The 16451-nt window shown below is 40.6% G+C and overlaps 1 protein-coding gene across 2 annotated transcripts in view; it reads right to left on the bottom strand.

Annotated features, from left to right (window-relative positions):
* The window catches only part of FAM169A (family with sequence similarity 169 member A), a 31968-nt gene extending 15952 nt beyond the window's left edge, over positions 1-16016 (bottom strand). The window contains exons 1-2 of one of the 2 annotated variants that reach the window (XM_054055314.1): positions 15833-16016; positions 1436-1573 (exon numbers count right to left, since the gene is read on the bottom strand). In XM_054055314.1, coding sequence (XP_053911289.1) covers positions 1436-1570 — 135 coding nt within the window. In that variant the 5' untranslated portion in view covers positions 1571-1573; positions 15833-16016. The remainder of the gene's footprint in view (positions 1-1435; positions 1574-15832) is intronic. The other variant, XM_054055313.1, reaches the window with a different exon arrangement.
* Between the last annotated feature and the right edge of the window lie 435 nt (positions 16017-16451).

Raw genomic sequence — 16451 nt, forward strand, 5'->3', positions numbered from 1 at the left:
AAACAACATTAGTAAATATACAAAGAATGTTTAGCAGAGTAAGCAAGACAGATGTTTATAATCAAATACTTTACAGTTAACTGTAAAGGACTAGCATCAGGCCCCAGCCCTTATTTTCAGCATTTTCTCCTACATTAGAAAGCACTCCGACTTTCAAGCTCTGGCAGATTTAGCTACAGAAATTTAAACCGTTATAGCTCTGCTCTCAGCAGTTTGCATTTATGTGCATAACTGAAGTAAATTGTGCAAAGAACCAGCAGTATCTTCACTACAACAGTACTGGGTAAGCAAGTTGTCAAAGCCAGCAGAACTAAGCAAGCAGTCAAGCACAGAAACAAAGTGGCACAGCAAAACTGTTGTTTGGTAACAGAAGCCCTAAGGTACTAAGATGGAAAATCTGCATTCAAAACAGTTTTCTTCCCCTATATTGCACACATTTGAGAAATCCTGAAGTTGTCTGCTTGATTCCCTCTCAAGAACAACATAACGGTCAAGTAAATCCATCTTTCAGGAGTAAGTATCTTTGCAGAAATCTTTTTGATATTTAAATTCACATGTTGCCAATATTAAATTAATGCATAAAAAGTAGACAAACATTAATGTTGTGGTAAATAGGCTGGCTTACCCAATTTCTTAATATTATGATATGCTATGCCACAATCGAGGATGAAAGTACTAACAATATTTAGGGACACAGCACCCACGGAAATAAAGGAAAGTACTCAGGACTCTGTTCTGCCAAGGATTCTGCAGCACTGATCATCTGTTCCCAGAAAGAATCCTCTCAGCTCACTTACGTTTCATTAAAGCTATACACCACTGCCTTTTACCAGTACTTGTTCCAACAGAAATGTTCATCCGGACAGAACAAACACTGAGCAACTTATCATGCACAGCCTAAGTGTTTGTAAAACAAAGTGTCACAGCCAGCCTGTACTACAGAACTCCCAACAACAGCAGATAATATTTCAAATAAAATGAATAGAATCACATTTGAAATTAATGAAACTTTCTGATCAAGAACTGAACCCAACCATGAAGAACACTGAAGGACTGAGATACAAAAAGAGCCAGTTAGCTTCAGTAAATCATTAATGCCTTAGTTGCTATGATTGATTTTCGTGATTGCATGAGTTCGTGCTTTTTAGGAAAGAGTTTTACCCAGCAGTTGCAATTTTAAGGTTTTTTTGTAAAACTTGTTTAATGCATAGACATCCGTTGCCTAGAAGCAGCAGATAGTCACTGATGCCCAGCTTTAAACCAAATTACAAAAGAAAGAAAGAAAAGAGATACTAACAGGCAAATAAAAATTTGGAAAATAGAAAAGCTTTGCTAAAATAATTACGTAATTCAATAGTTAGAGATTGGATATTTTAAATCTTCTAAATCTACAACTATATAGAAAACTGGGACTAAGGTATTTGCTGGTTCTTACTTTGCTGTGGTCTGGCAGTGACAAGAGTTCAGGACGGTTTGGATTCCCACACCGGAGGTCAGACAAGTACTCCTCTGCTGAGTGCTCCAAGTCCTCATGACTGTAGCTGTTCAACACATCCACAGGGAATGACATCCTCTTGAGAAATAAGCAACATTAATTATTGTAGATAGTTTGAGAAATGATGCACAGTTTATCACTTATTCCTACTAAACATGTAACTAAGCCTGTTGAACAGCACCTCCTGCTGCCTTCTGCAGCTCTCTATATTCAAGCCAGAAAGGAGAAATGCTCCAGGCACCCAATTAGGACTGTGCCTATTAACCACCAGTCTGTAAAACAATACATGAACAGATTTAGCTCATAATGCCCCTGGACCCAAAAGCAGCAGATGTACAATAGACCACAGGCCCCATTAAGAGTTTTAAAGTCACAGATTAAGCAATAAGTGGCCAGTAAAAAAAAAACAAACAGCCCAAAAGATAAAGATAAGTTCATTTTGGAGACTTTGCATTTAAATCCATTTCTGAAGAAACCAAAGTGTTGTTCAGAATGTCTCTCAACAGCCAGCCAGTTAAGTGTGCCTACCAGCTGGTTTTTCCAAAAGCATTTCAAGTTTCAACAGGAGATGCTACAAGCTTATCAAAAACAAGAGCCCACAACAGACTAATGAAACACCTTAGGGAAGTGACAAGACAAAAACTAGAGCAAGAGCTCCTTGAAAGCTCTTAAGGTTCCAATTTTCCCTGCCAAAGCAGTGTCAAATTAAGACAAACAAGAGCTCCTGGAATTCACCAAGTGCTCTTCAGCTAAGGCTCTTCTAGGTCCGTGAAACTATACACAGAAACAAATCCCTCGTTCAGGCTACTCACACAAGCATGAGCTACCACAAGTTCAAGAGAACCTGTTCTGCAGGAACACAGGAATCTCTTGCTCTGTCTCACTCAGCTCTCAGGAACTCATCAGCCAAGTCTCAAAAAAACACAAAGCTTTTCACAAGGGATTTACAATTCCTAGTCTCCTCTACAGAGCGTTTTGTTTAAATTTTATTTTAAGTCATAGTCTCTAATAATTTTCATTTACTTCCAGTCTCCTTCCTTTAATCCACCATTCAGTGTTCTACTGACATAGGTAAATCAATGCAAAAGTTTTTATTTTGACTTACCCAGCAATAATTTTAAAAGTCTGCATTTTAAAAGATTTTAAGCACAACAGCATACCACTACTAAGTTGCTCAAGTAGATGAAGCTGCTCTGTCTAAACTAAAAAACTAAAAAAGTTTTTTTCAGATACAATCGAAAACCCAAATTGGACATGACTTCATCAGCATTTACGACTGCTAACTTTAATACTTTGCTGATGAAAGCACTAATGCTTGCCATGAATGTTACTGTTATATATACACACAACATTCCTCAAAGCAATTTCCTTTCAAATTCAGCTCATTCCTTCCCCTTATCTGTTATTTGCATTTTTCTCTTGCCTTCTTTTCCAGTCTCACATTCCTCCTGCTATCACTCACTGCTCTTTTCAGGAGCTTAGCTGCATCTCTTGATGGTCCGCCTGTTTCTCCCCTCCTTCTAGGTGCTGCCCTTGCTAACAGGGAAGCAGGAGGCAAGAGACACCTTGGCACCAGCCAGCTCCCTTTGCTCCACATGTCTGTGGGCAAGGGGGTCTCCAAGAGCCATTGCCTGTCAATGCAGCAGCCATAGGAGCTGCTCCCAGGAAAGAAAGTCATCCGCTTCTGGTCTCCTCACCACTAGGAGATAAGATTTACCCACCTATATTACAGTTCTGAAACACACCAGCAATACCATAGTACACCTAACCAGACTAGCTTGATGTATAAGTATGGCGCAAGAAGAATGGGAAGAGAGGCGAAGTGTAAGATTACCTGTCACCGCTTTTACAACAGGATGAGACTTTAGGACCCAGTTAACTGCATCAGGTCATGTAAACTCTACTTTAAGGGAATACAGACACACAAAGACCAGAAAATTTAGTTCTCTGTGTGCTGGCAGAAAAGGGTAACCCACCTCCACTATTAAAGAAATACCTAAGTGCCTGGATAACTCTGACAATAACAGACAAATAGAGCTGAGCTTTCTTTATTACATGACAAAGACAAACAAGCCACAAGCTATAACTGAAAGCCTCTAGGTAATAATTCCTGACATTTTTTCAATAAAATAATGCAGGACCAAAGCAGAAAACACACAGTAAAAAAATCAGTAGATTTATCTGAGTTCCAACCACTACACTACCTTGAAAATAAAAGCAGCAACCATGTCTTTGTTTATAAGTAAAAAAGACAAAACCTCCTTTTCCACTAATTAATTACCCCCAAGGTCATTCAAACACCTCCTTTCTATTTAGCTGTTCAGGTTAGTTAATACTTTCTTATAGCATACTTTGATTTTATTCACTCCTAACTCATTTATATTAGTCACTTTTGACTTTTCATGTTTGCTTACAGCAAACAGGCTTTACAGAAAAAAAACCCAGAGCAATCTTCAAGACCGAATCAAAGAAAGTCTCACCAGCAACCCTTCTAAATAACCATCTATCATTTGTACCATGCAGTAGATTAGACCCATAAGATAACAAGCTTTCAAACACTTGATGTAATTTGTCTCAGGGTTGATGAGATCTGAAATATCTCACAACATTTAAGTTCACTAGATTCCTGAAGAAATCAGTAACTATATTATGAAAGTTATCAAATAACATTCAAAGCATTAAACAGGTGATAAAAGGAGAATTTTCTGTGCTGATCTACAGCAGAGCACAAGAAAGCAGTTCAGCAGCTCAAAATGCAAGCATTTTCATTTTGAAAGCCAAAATAAGCCACCAAAACAAACCAAATGTTTCCAATAGTAATAAGGCAAAGCACGTCCCTCCCAAAACCACAATTTGTCAGTGTCTTTAACAAAGCAGAAATACAGATGGCTCCACATCTAGCCAGTCTCAAGAAATGCAGCAAAAAGAAAAAGGGAAGAAAACGGCTTTTCAGTTTTCCTTGACAAGAGCATTACAGATTTTTCTCCGCTGAGGCAGTAGGAACAGCACAAGTCTCTGCCACAGAGTCCCTCGTGCTCCCTTTTTGTTGCTCTAAGCCTCCATGTGTGGCTCAATGGTAAAACTGTCAAGTCAAATCCTTGTCACACATTGCAGGACTGCGCTCTGCTCATGGAATACTACTCTGATTGGTTGGCAGTCAGGTTGACCAAGCACATGCATTGTAGCCTTAAGCAACCAAACTCATCACAATGATTTGTACAAAAGGCACATCAGAAGCATGTGTTCAAAGAGAGGGAATAAAATTTATTTTTTATTTTTGCTGGTTTGGTTTTTTTTTTTTTTAAAGGAGGCAAATTATGCTTTTCAAGCAAAAGAGAAATAAATCTTACACTCTTCATAACCATATCATTTCACATAATAGTATTAAGGACTGTGTGTAATCAATGCACATAAGAAAGCTTTGCTTTAACATGAAATTGTATAACTTTCCCCCTTGTCAAAATTATGCAAGCTGCTACGCAAAAAATGGCACGTCCCTTTTTAGCAACAGCTGCAGCACCAGAGGGTAACAAGGATCAATTCAAGGAACACCAACAAAAACCACATTTAACAGGATGACTGAACACATTCCTCTGCAACTGAGGCAGTTCCCTATGTACAAAATCTTTATTACTACAAGCATTAACATTAAAAAAAAAGGTAGCATAAGTGGGCAACACTGCAAATTGATTTAATCATAAATTACAGCTGCAACCCCTATTTCATTTTAGAACTGCTTGAAGGAGAGATGTACAGTACGTGCAACTACTAGCAGACACAGATTTAAGCAGGAAATGAGATCTGTTCATTCCCCCTGCAGGCTCTCAATACTGAACGCCACAAAACAGCAGAAAGGTAAGAAGCTGAAAGCTATACTGTTTCTCACAGCATGTCAGAGGGCTTAAATACAGCTTAAAATTTGTCTTGGGTGCCTTTATCTTAGAGGAACTGAAGTCTAAGTGGTTAGAATACTATCTTTAACCATCTATCTTCAACTACAAAAAAAGCACCACATCTGCCACGTAAAATTGTTAACTTCTACTAACAGTATTTCTATTACCAGACAAATGACATAAATGCTTCTTTTACTGAGACTACCAGCTGTCATATACAAAACATTTTCATTGCTTCTGTTTCTTCTTTATTCAACATCAAATACTTGAAATTGGGAGGGGCTCTTTTCAAACATTTGTTCTTGTTTCTATCCAAACAGTTTGAAACATTTAAGTAATTAAAAAGGTTGTTCATCCTTTTCTAATATAAAAATATGTAAATTTAAAACCTATGTTAAGATAATTAATCATTTAGATAGGTATAGAGAGTTCCTACCTGGTTTATTATGAGTGTTGTAGTTTGAAATGCATAGAGAAACCCTGTCCCATAATTAACAATTTAGACCACTACTTTAATAAAGCTTTTGTGTTTTATAAATATCCCCATGTCTTAAAACTCTATTAATTTTATTTTTTAATGTAATGTACGATGACCGTAGGAAGAGGGAAACATTTTAGGAAAGGGAAGTTGTTTAAACACTAGAGTACATATTAGGATTTCTTGAAAACCATACAGGCCTGATGAAGCAAGAGCAATACCCTATGCAATCTGCCACATGGAATAAACAACTCAAGCCCTCCTCACCCAAATAACCACAAATTTAAAGGCAGGTTTTCCTGGATTATAATTTAAAGAGCTTGGTTTTGCAGATTCATAAGTGGTCTTCAAACTATTACCTGCACCATAATTCTAAGTCATAGAAATACTATTTCCCACAGTGTCTTGGCTTTTGTTCACATTTTTAGATAAAAGACACACATCACCATTAAATACAAGGTCTTGCCAACATTGATAATTTTTTTCTTATTTTTTCCTGAAACAAAGAAGCCGTCTTTTTTGTTGGAGAGAGGAGGGAAACAAAACCCCAAATAACATCTACTTATACCCTACAAAACCCTAAATAGAGAATCCTTAACAAAACTCAGGACAGTGGTCTAGAAATGCTTGTCAACATCCACCAGGAGCACTAGATTAATATGCCAACCACATTATCCATAATCTGCTTCAAGCAGCTTATGCAGCTCTGGATTTCTATCAGAGACGCAAATCAAAGCTGTTGATTTGAATGCAAACAAACAACCAAAAAACAATAAATCCTTTCCATTCATTCATTAGCCACCAAAATTCAACTATAATTTTCTTGTCCAACACCAAATTTTGAAATCTACATACAGGATCCAACTCCCCACTCCTGGTATAAAACAACTGCAGGAGATCAGCAAGAATTATGATTGAATGGTCTCTGCAACTGGGCTTGAACAGTCTCTTGTCAAATGAAATATGAACAAGAAACAAAAAGGTCCTCCTTGCTAAAAAAGAAAAATTATTTGCATATGACTTCTTTTCAACTAAAAATATAATTAAGGTTTGAAAAATGTATATTAATTTCATTAACACAAAATACAGTCTTAAAATATCTAGAAGTTCACTATACAATTAAATATATCCAGGATGTTCTAATGTGTAAATGTTAAAAATAACATTTGGTAGTTCTAAAAGACTATACTGCAACCAAAACTAGATACTCTTGGAGTATAAGCAACAACATTAAAGAGTGCTTTTAAACAACCGGTGGTTAGTTTTGCAGAAAACATGAACTCTACTAACAACTACAAAACTGTAGGACTTTAATAAAAACAGGACAGAAAACTTACCAGCTATCAAAACTGAGGTGGAAAGAGTAGTATTAAGAGAATGTATTATGCAACTTAACTCTCAAACCCTAGGTAGATAACGTTCTTAAGCATATGCCTGATTAAGCACCTGTGTAACATTACAGGCATTTCGCTCAAATAATTAAAATTAGATATTTGTTAGGTAGCCCATTTAATCAAAGACTATGTTATTACTTATACAATCTACTAACCTGTTAATTACATTTTTCTACGCAGTCTCACATTTTAATTACGTTATCTGGTTTCTTGAAGACCACTTTCTTCAGTAGAGAGTTTTGGGAAATGAATATGCACAAGTGTTTCCTATGAGGAAAGCATGCTAAAGGTTTACCAAACTAAAATTCTGCATTTGAAACTATTTAGATTTATTAATTGTGGCTACTTTGAAAATGAGTTTTTCTCACAGAAACCTTTCATGACATCCCTTTCAGCTTCTCAGATCAGGGGTGCATATATCCATACACAAAACTAAATGCATTCCAGTTCTATCTGAAGATAATGAATATCTAGAAGACAGAAAGATAGGACTAAGTGGGATTATTACTTCCTGGCTCAGCCTCTGTGATGTATCTGATCTTTCCTGTGCTCAGCCCTCACTCTTCCCTCCAATCTCCCACCTTCCTCTACCTCCCCTTCACTACACAAGGCAAACCTGCTTACTGCCCTGAAAAATAACACTAAACCCAACAGAGATACCCTTAAACACCCAGCTTTACTCTGTGGTCACTGATCTTCCTCCTTTCCAGGCCTCGGTGGTTTAGAGCTCCCCTTTTTCACTTTTCCAGCTCCGCCTGCAGCTCCTTCAAACTCTGCTCCTGCACTTTACATGCTACAGCATCTGCTCTTAAAGACTGTAAAGGCTTTCCTACAGCGCAGCACTCATAGCCTATACTCAGCCTCCCTATTCTAGTGGCTGGTCGGTCACCTGGGACACATTCAGCGACACTGCTCTTGCCCCTGCTTATCTTCCACAACTCTCCAACTCTATGTATGCCTCCTTCTTCTCCAGGTACCTTTTCAACAAGGCCTCCTCTGATTTTCTGCAGCTTTATTTTCCACTTGCTATCAGAAGACTATCTCCTGCTCCCACTTGGCACCCACGTTTTTTGGCAACATGTTCAGTTTTCAAACTTTCATACCCTCCTCTAAAATTATTACTCTGGTTTGGAAGAACAACCTCATAGATACATCTAGTGAATTCAAGATAGATAAGAGCAATAAAGAAGGCTCTTCTGTTCTCTCCTCTTACAAAAGAAAGATACCCTATGTATGCATTTAGTTGTGTTTGTCTTACGCCCGTAACTAGCACAGACTTCAAAGTGGCACAGGTCAGGTCAGCCAGTTACAGACACATGGTCACTGCCCACCAGCCAAACATCAACTCTCTTTATGGCTGCTTTAAGAATATTTCAGATGCAGATTCAAATGTGATGGTGACCATGGTTACTAACTTTGATCAGCAAGTCATTCAGCTCTGCAATCATATCCTCCCTACCAAAGGAGTTACTAAAACAGTTACAGCTGCCTGAGATACAACTATGCCACATGAAGTCTGTGGGTGTCATGGCTTTCAGGAAACGAGCTGTACAAAGTTCAAGGGTTAATTAGTATTCAAGTTCTTTTTGCCTTTTTTAAATTATCTGTAGGTGTTCTTGTTGGTTTTGTTTTTAAAGTCATTTGCAGCAGGAGACGTTTAAGTAAGAGAGCAGCAATTGTCTTGGTTTTGTGGGCAATTCACACAAAAAATGCAGAAAGGCAGGTAGAAGTTAACATGGAACCTTCCCAGGAATAGCAGTAAGTCAAAGAACTGAAGAAGGGAAAACAAAAAAAGTAAGACTGCAACAACACATCCTTGCCAGCCAACCCTAAAATTGTCTTGCAGACCAGCAAGTACAAAGAATTGAGAGGTTTCAAAGTCTGACTACACAGCCCTATGGCCCCTTTACAACAGCCTGAGGATCAGAATCCTGAAATCAGTACTACAGTAAGTATAACATATTTGGAGCAGCAAGAAATTAAACCTCACTGGAAATTAAGAATTGCATTTTTTCCAGAACAGGAACAGGCAGATGGTTAAAAATACAGTGTTAAATAAAAGTGATTTCTGAATTTTACCTGCTCTTTGTGCTTGGTGTTCTACAGAAGCAAATTCTTTCAGCTGCACACAGCTGAAGGCTTGACAATATACAACAGAACTATAAACTTCACAGGCAATGCAGTTTGCAGACTTAACAAAACAGGGGGAGATCAAAGCACACCACAAGAGCTAGGGACACAGGTAATTAGAAAGAACTTCACCTTGCCTTTCTGAAGGGAAAGGTAGGGTGAAAGTCAGATGACAAGAACACCAGAGACATCAAAAACAGTGTTCAAAGGATGAAATAAGAGCTTTCAGACACGATGTTTGGGCCACAGACATGACAAGGAAGTCATTACTGAGTGTCAGTCTGAGCCCAGTCATTTTGAAGAGATGTTTCAAGCTGCCATCCCAGGTGACAGACACTATTCTCACACATACAGTTGTAGGTGGAAGCATTTCCATATGCCCATACAAAACAGCATCAATGCTTCCTCAACTTTACAAAGACCACGCAGACAGACTACCCCAATCTAGATGACAGCTTGACTCAGCAGTGACTACGTTTCTCTTCCTCATCCCATCATCAGAATGATGGAAAAGAGTCACATAAGAACTAAAACTACAAAACCAGCAGTAAACTCTATCCCCTGAAAAACAAGCATTCCAGAAACACAAATTCAGATCTCACATCAATATGATTAGGAAGCTAGGAAAGTCAGGCACCTTGTTGGCTATTCCAGCTAGAAGAAAATGATAAGTAGCAAGGTCTGGTATTTCTTGTTTATGCAGAAGTCCTGTTCCCAAAACAAAGTAAGACTAAAACATCAAAAGATTACTTTGTTGCTCAGAGCCCTCAAGAATCTGCTCAGACAGCAACTTGTATTCCTGTTCTCTAAGCTTTCCAAGGGGACCAAGCAAATGAGCAGCGGCTCAGGACACACTGCCTTCTCCAAATGAATCGTGTTTCCCCCCCATCCATATCTACTGCTGTGAGAACCAGTGTTTAGCAAAGTCCATATCAGACAAGAGTGCATTCCTGAGCAGCAATGTCTCCCCTTGCTTTCAGCAGTCTTATACTCACAGATGGCTCGTTTTTGCTTGCCACAATTGTTTGGGTATAGCCACTGCTGTTTTAGTTCAATCTACCACAGCTGCATTATAAAAATTACTGATTAACATGCATTCACTAATCATCAATAAACATGTTACCACAGGACTTAAGTTCTAAGTCTCAGAATTTAAACAAGAATGTCTCTAATAGCAGAAAGGAATCCACTCACAACCTCCTCCCTGATCTCATCCTGTCCTTATCTCCATCATCAACCATCCTGACATCCTTCCAAGAATCCAGATGCTTCTGCGAATATACTGCATCTCTCCTGCTTCTCACAGTAAATAAATGCTTACAAGATTCAAACCTCCAATCTTCACTTCCCAGTACCCAGGCTATCCTGCTATGGATACACTTGAGTTTTTGGAAGGAAAAAAAAAAGCCTTAAAAGCTTCAATAACACATCTTCTCTAAATAGAGACGTTACTTTCTTGTTAGGGATGCATGTAGAAGATAAGCAAGTTAATCAGACCTCTGAACATGTCACCATCCTGTACTGTATAAAAAACTGGAACAGCATTAGCACTGCTGACTCGTGGTATTAACACTAAATTAGTGATTAGCCTTAAGCCTCAGCTGCAGGAATCAGTCTGTTACCTTCTGCTTCTTCAGAAACCTCCTTTCTGCGCTTCAGCGTAAAAGTTAACAACAAACTTTCAACGCTGCAATATCAAAATAAATAAAATACTCTAACATTTTAGAATCTTTTTAAGTTGTCTGTGGTGCACTGTAGTAACATTTACACTGTTATTGTTAACATCCCCAACTATTTTATCATTAGTAACTCACAAATCATTCCCATTACCTCAAGTTACTAATATTGCCAGCTAATTCTACAATAGCTATGAGAAACACTATTGAAGTTAGAAAGTCTTTCTGTTTGCAGGATTTGCCACCTGCAAATGAGCTGGATGAAAGATTGGTCCTCTAGCTATGCATTTGTTATCCTAAAGATGTTATACTTTCATATCTGATGCATTAGAAGGATAAAGTCAGTTAGGGTTAATGCAGCACTCTGTACCCTTCAAAGTTCATGGATACTTGGTGCCTGGGAAAGGCTCCCTGCAGTAGCCAGTTCACCACGATTGCTACGCTCAAACTTCTGACCAGGGTGTTATCTTCCAGCACTGCCCCAGGGTCCACTGATTCAACACAGACCACACCTTTACCAATTACTCTTCCTCTTCAGTGATCCACATAATTAGAGTAACCTATTTAACCACCCTTACTTTTTTGATGAAGCCTAGAAGAAAGAGTAATGGTGAATTCAATTCATCCTGACCTATCAAAAATTTCTAATCATAAACAGAAGGGAGAGACACTGGCACTGTGAATATGCAGTTCCTCTGTTCTACTGTAATAATAAAATTGTAAGATGCTATTTTACTACAAAACAAAGTACAGGACCAGGGCAGGAAGAAGTCAGATGTCAAAACAAAAAAAATCTAAAATGCTATTTAGAGTAGCTGTACAAAACACAGCTCAGTACACAACTCCGTCAAATGTATCTTCCCAGATTTTCAATCCAAGGAATCATTCCCTACCTATAGATGTATCACTTAAAACACTAGTAGGTTTTCCTCTTAACTGTGAAAACAATGAAAGAGAGATGTTAGTTCTGAACACTCTCACTAATTTTAGTGAGATTTCAGAGAAGTCTGAAAGCTTGTCACTCTTTTGGCAAAGGATTCTTTTACATATTTCAGGGAGATATTTAAAAGCTTTTTTGAAATCTCAGGCTCACTGGAGAACGGCGACTACATTTATAATGATTAAATAAATACGTGCTGTCACATTGTACTATTCAAAAATGAAGGGAAAAGTCAGCGGATAACAGACGAAGCTTCAAGATGCCAGAAAAGGCCTCTCAAGACACAGCATGTGCCATTTTGGTGATTATTTAAAACACCACAGTGAAAGTAATACATTAAAGTAGGTTTTCCCACTAAAAAACTATTTAATCCATAGTGTAACAACTGGAAGGAAAAGTTTAGAGAGGAAGGTTGAATTTTGCTTGATGGATTTAAAAAAAAAAAAAGATCACTTTCAATTGCCTGAAAAGGTGTTTTCATTTTTAATTAGCCTACTAATTGATTACCCAAGAGACATTTGTTGATGAAAGCAGTTCCAAAGAAAAGCCTGCACCTCTACCACAGCTGTCCCAAACTTTACATTTCACATATCAAAAGATGATTATGCTTTTTTGCAACATATAGCTGACACAATTTGATGACTGGGTTACAACCTCTGAGTCTGGAAGAATATGAGAAAATGAGAAGCTATCAAATCAGCTCGAGATATATTTAAGAAACAGCAATGTGAAAATAAGCGTTAAGTACACACTCCAGTACCACTATTTGGACTTGGAACTTCAGTAACACCTCCAAATGAATTACTACTACTGGATATTCCTCGATTAGTAAGAGACAGAGAGGGATGCCAACCCTCATTATACCTTAGGACATAAGCAACGGATGAGGGAAAGGCTGTGGATGTAGTCTTCCTGGACTTCAGTAAAGCCTTTGACACGGTTTCTCATAGCATTATGCTTCAAAAACTGTCAGCCTCTGGCCTGGACAGCCGCACACTCTCCTGGGTCGAAAACTGGTTGGATGGCCGGGCCCAGAGAGTGGTGGTCAATGGAGTTAACTCCAGCTGGAGGCCAGTTACAAGTGGGGTTCCCCACGGCTCAGTACTAGGTCCAGCTCTGTTCAATGTCTGAATCAATGACCTGGATGAAGGCATTAAGTGCACCTGTAGCAACTTTGCGGATAACACTAAGCTGGGTGGAAGCGTGGATCTGACCGAGGGTAGGGAGGCTCTGCAAAGGGATCTGAACAGGCTGGACCACTGGGCTGAGACCAATGGCATGAGGTTCAACAGGGCCAAATGACAGGTCCTGCACTTGGGGCCCAACAACCCTATGCAGTGCTACAGACTCAGAAAAGTCTGGATAGAAAGCTGCACAGAGGAGAAGGACCTGGGGGTGCTGGTTGACAGCCGACTGAACATGAGCCAGCAGTGTGCCCAGGTGGCCAAGAAGGCCAATGGCATCTTGGCTTGTATCACCACAAGAAGGATGTTGAGGCTCTGGAGCGTGTCCAGAGAAGAGCAACGAAGCTGGTGAGGGGGCTGGAGAACAAGTCTTACAAGGAGCGGCTGAGAGAGCTGGGGTTGTTTAACCTGGGGAAGAGGAGGCTGAGGGGAGACCTTACTGCTCTCTACAACTACCTGAAAGGAGGTTGTGGAGAGCAGAGAGCTGGCCTCTTCTCCCAAGTGACAGAGGATAGGACAAGAGGGAATGGCCTCAAGCTCCATCAGGGGAGGTTCAGGCTGGACATCAGGAAAAAAATTTTTCATGGAAAGGGCCACTGGGCACTGGAACAGGCTGCCCAGGGAGGTGTTTAAGGAACGGGTGGATGAGATGCTGAGAGGCATGGTTTAGGGATTGTCAGGAACGGTTGGACTCAATGATCCAGTGGGTCCTTTCCAACCTAGTGATTCTATGATTAAGTAAAGGGCTCTTCACTCTGATGAGCTTGTCTAATACAGCCAAATTCCATGTTCTTCTTTCACTGATTTCATAACAAACCTTCCATTTTTCACATTTAGATATGAAAACAAAAGCATTAGTGTCAGCTTTAACACTGAACTTTCTCCATCTTTCACCTGCAAAGATTCTGCACTGTAATAGGTATGCAACTACAATTATTTAAACCAATTTGCACAGACAGGATATTTAGGTAATTAAGGAGAGTTTTAAGTTCATTCTGAATTGTGTTATCTTTGCAATACTAATAGGCGTAAAAAAAAAAACAAAACACAGTCCACACACAAAAATCTTTATGTACCTTTATGTACCTTACGTACCTTACTAGGCATACAAACAAAATTTGTACTCTTAAAAGTACTCTTAATTAAGAGTACTTTGCAAGTCATTTCTGCCTCTTTGTAAAGGAGCTCCAAAGAAACTTAGAACTGTGTCTTGATCATGCATTGCTAGAGAATATATTGGAAAAGTAGACTGGAATCTCACTTTAAATCCTCATCTTCCACAACAGTAAAGGAAGGCACTGTAAAAGAATTGCTTCTGTACAGAGCAGATAATATAAATAAGATCAGATTGGGGGAAGCTGGGATGGGAAAGCAACTTAAATAGCAGTCTGCTACACAACAGTCCTCAGCAGCTTTCATTCATAACACAGTGTTGAAATTCAGATGGTGACTGAGGTTACCAACATCCGAATTTGAACAATTCTCATATAAAACACTCTCTGTCCTAACATTTTGCCTCTATGAAACAGCTGCTAAGATGTTTTCTTATTAGCCACCATTAAGAGAATAAGTGAGTTATTCTTCGGTATCTAAATCAAGGAGAGGCCACTTAAACAAGAAAAGTAATAGTGTGGTTAAAGAAACAGAAAACGCACTCAGCTCATATAGCAAGAGATGGAAGGAGAAATAGATCACTCCAATATGCAGCACTCTTTTACAGGTCCTTCAGTCAGGCAGCACTGACTTTATTACACTGTCTACTCCTCCACAATACTCTTCCCAAAAACTGGTCAGTTCTATACCAGACCATGACCAACGGTGTAGCCCAACACACAAAACTAGTATCTGCACTTAAACAGAAAAGTTCCCTCCTCTCTGCTGCACATACATACACAAAAAAACATATATCGGGTGGACAGCGTCTCCACACCACAGGCTAGTTTTCCAAATTTCTCAGTATTAATATCAAAAACTACACAGCTCAGAAGAGCTTACACGTCACTGTTTCATGGCTTTCTCTAGATAGGAATTAATATGTATACAAAATGTTTTGTTTTCCCTTAATCTAGTAAAACCTTTGGCTCTATCTCCCAGAGTAACCCACTTTCTCAGGCTGGATTTACCACTCGATAAGCAGGATATCGACGCTACGTCAATGGCTCTCTTGGGCAGGATGCTCTCCTCGTTTTAAGAGGGAAGATTCAGCCCTACCCCAAAACACAATTTCACAAACCTCACGCATCACATTCCTGGGGAAAAGGCAAGACAGCGTGCCTGCCTGTGCGACTGTGCATGCCCACATGGATTCACACACACAGACGCACGCAGAGCCATCTTTTGTGGGAGGCATCCATTGTAGCATCCTAATTATTATCTTGATCGATGCGTGTCGAGGCACGTAGAGCAGGTCCTTTACATGGGGGAGTAGTGGGGGGGGGCTGTGCGCGCACAGTATACCTACATGTCCAGGCGCCCCGTGCACCGAACTGGGGATGCCCTCCCTTTCCCCGGCAGAGCCGCCCTCCCCCACCAGCCGTGCGGGGGGGAGGGGGAGTGGGGCGCGCGCCGTAGGTGGGGGGCAGCACCGCCCACCTGGCCTCCCACCCCCCCTACACCCCTGTGCCCCGCGGCCGCTCCCTCACCTCGGCCGGCCGGGCAGCCACCGCGGCGCCGATGAATAGAAGCGGAAAGGAGGGGGTGGCCGGTCTCCCTATCGGCGTTAGCAACGTTCACCTCCGGTTTTCGCCGGGTCCTCGCCGCCCGGCGCCTGATATCAGCTCGCCTCCCCTCCCCGCCCCTCGCCGCTGACGCAGCGCCGCGCCTCACCGCGCGCCATGGCGCCCGCACGCGCCCTCCTCCCCCGCCCTGCGCGCCCCCTCCCACCGCGCGGCACGTGATCGGCGCGCTTCCCCGGCTTGGGGTGTGGGGGGCGGCCGGGGTGCGAGGAAAGAGGTTACTGCAGTGCCCTTGGGGGGTGGGTGAGTGTGAAACATCCTTGGAGGTGTTTAAAAGGCGGGTAGATGAGGCGCTTGGGAACACAATTTAGTAGTGGACAGGTACGGTCGAGGTTGATGATCATAGAATCATAGAATGGTTTGAATTGGAAGGGACCTTAAAGAACATCCAGTTCCAAACCCCCCTGCCATCGGCAGGGACACCTCCCACTAGACCAGGCTGCCCAAGGGCCCATCCAACCTGGCCTTGAACACCTCCAGGGATGGGGCAGTCGCAACTTCCCTGGGCAACCTGTGACAGTGCCTC

The sequence above is a fragment of the Cuculus canorus genome, chromosome Z, assembly GCF_017976375.1.
Source record: "Cuculus canorus isolate bCucCan1 chromosome Z, bCucCan1.pri, whole genome shotgun sequence".
In the NCBI taxonomy this organism is placed as follows: Eukaryota; Metazoa; Chordata; class Aves; order Cuculiformes; family Cuculidae; genus Cuculus; species Cuculus canorus.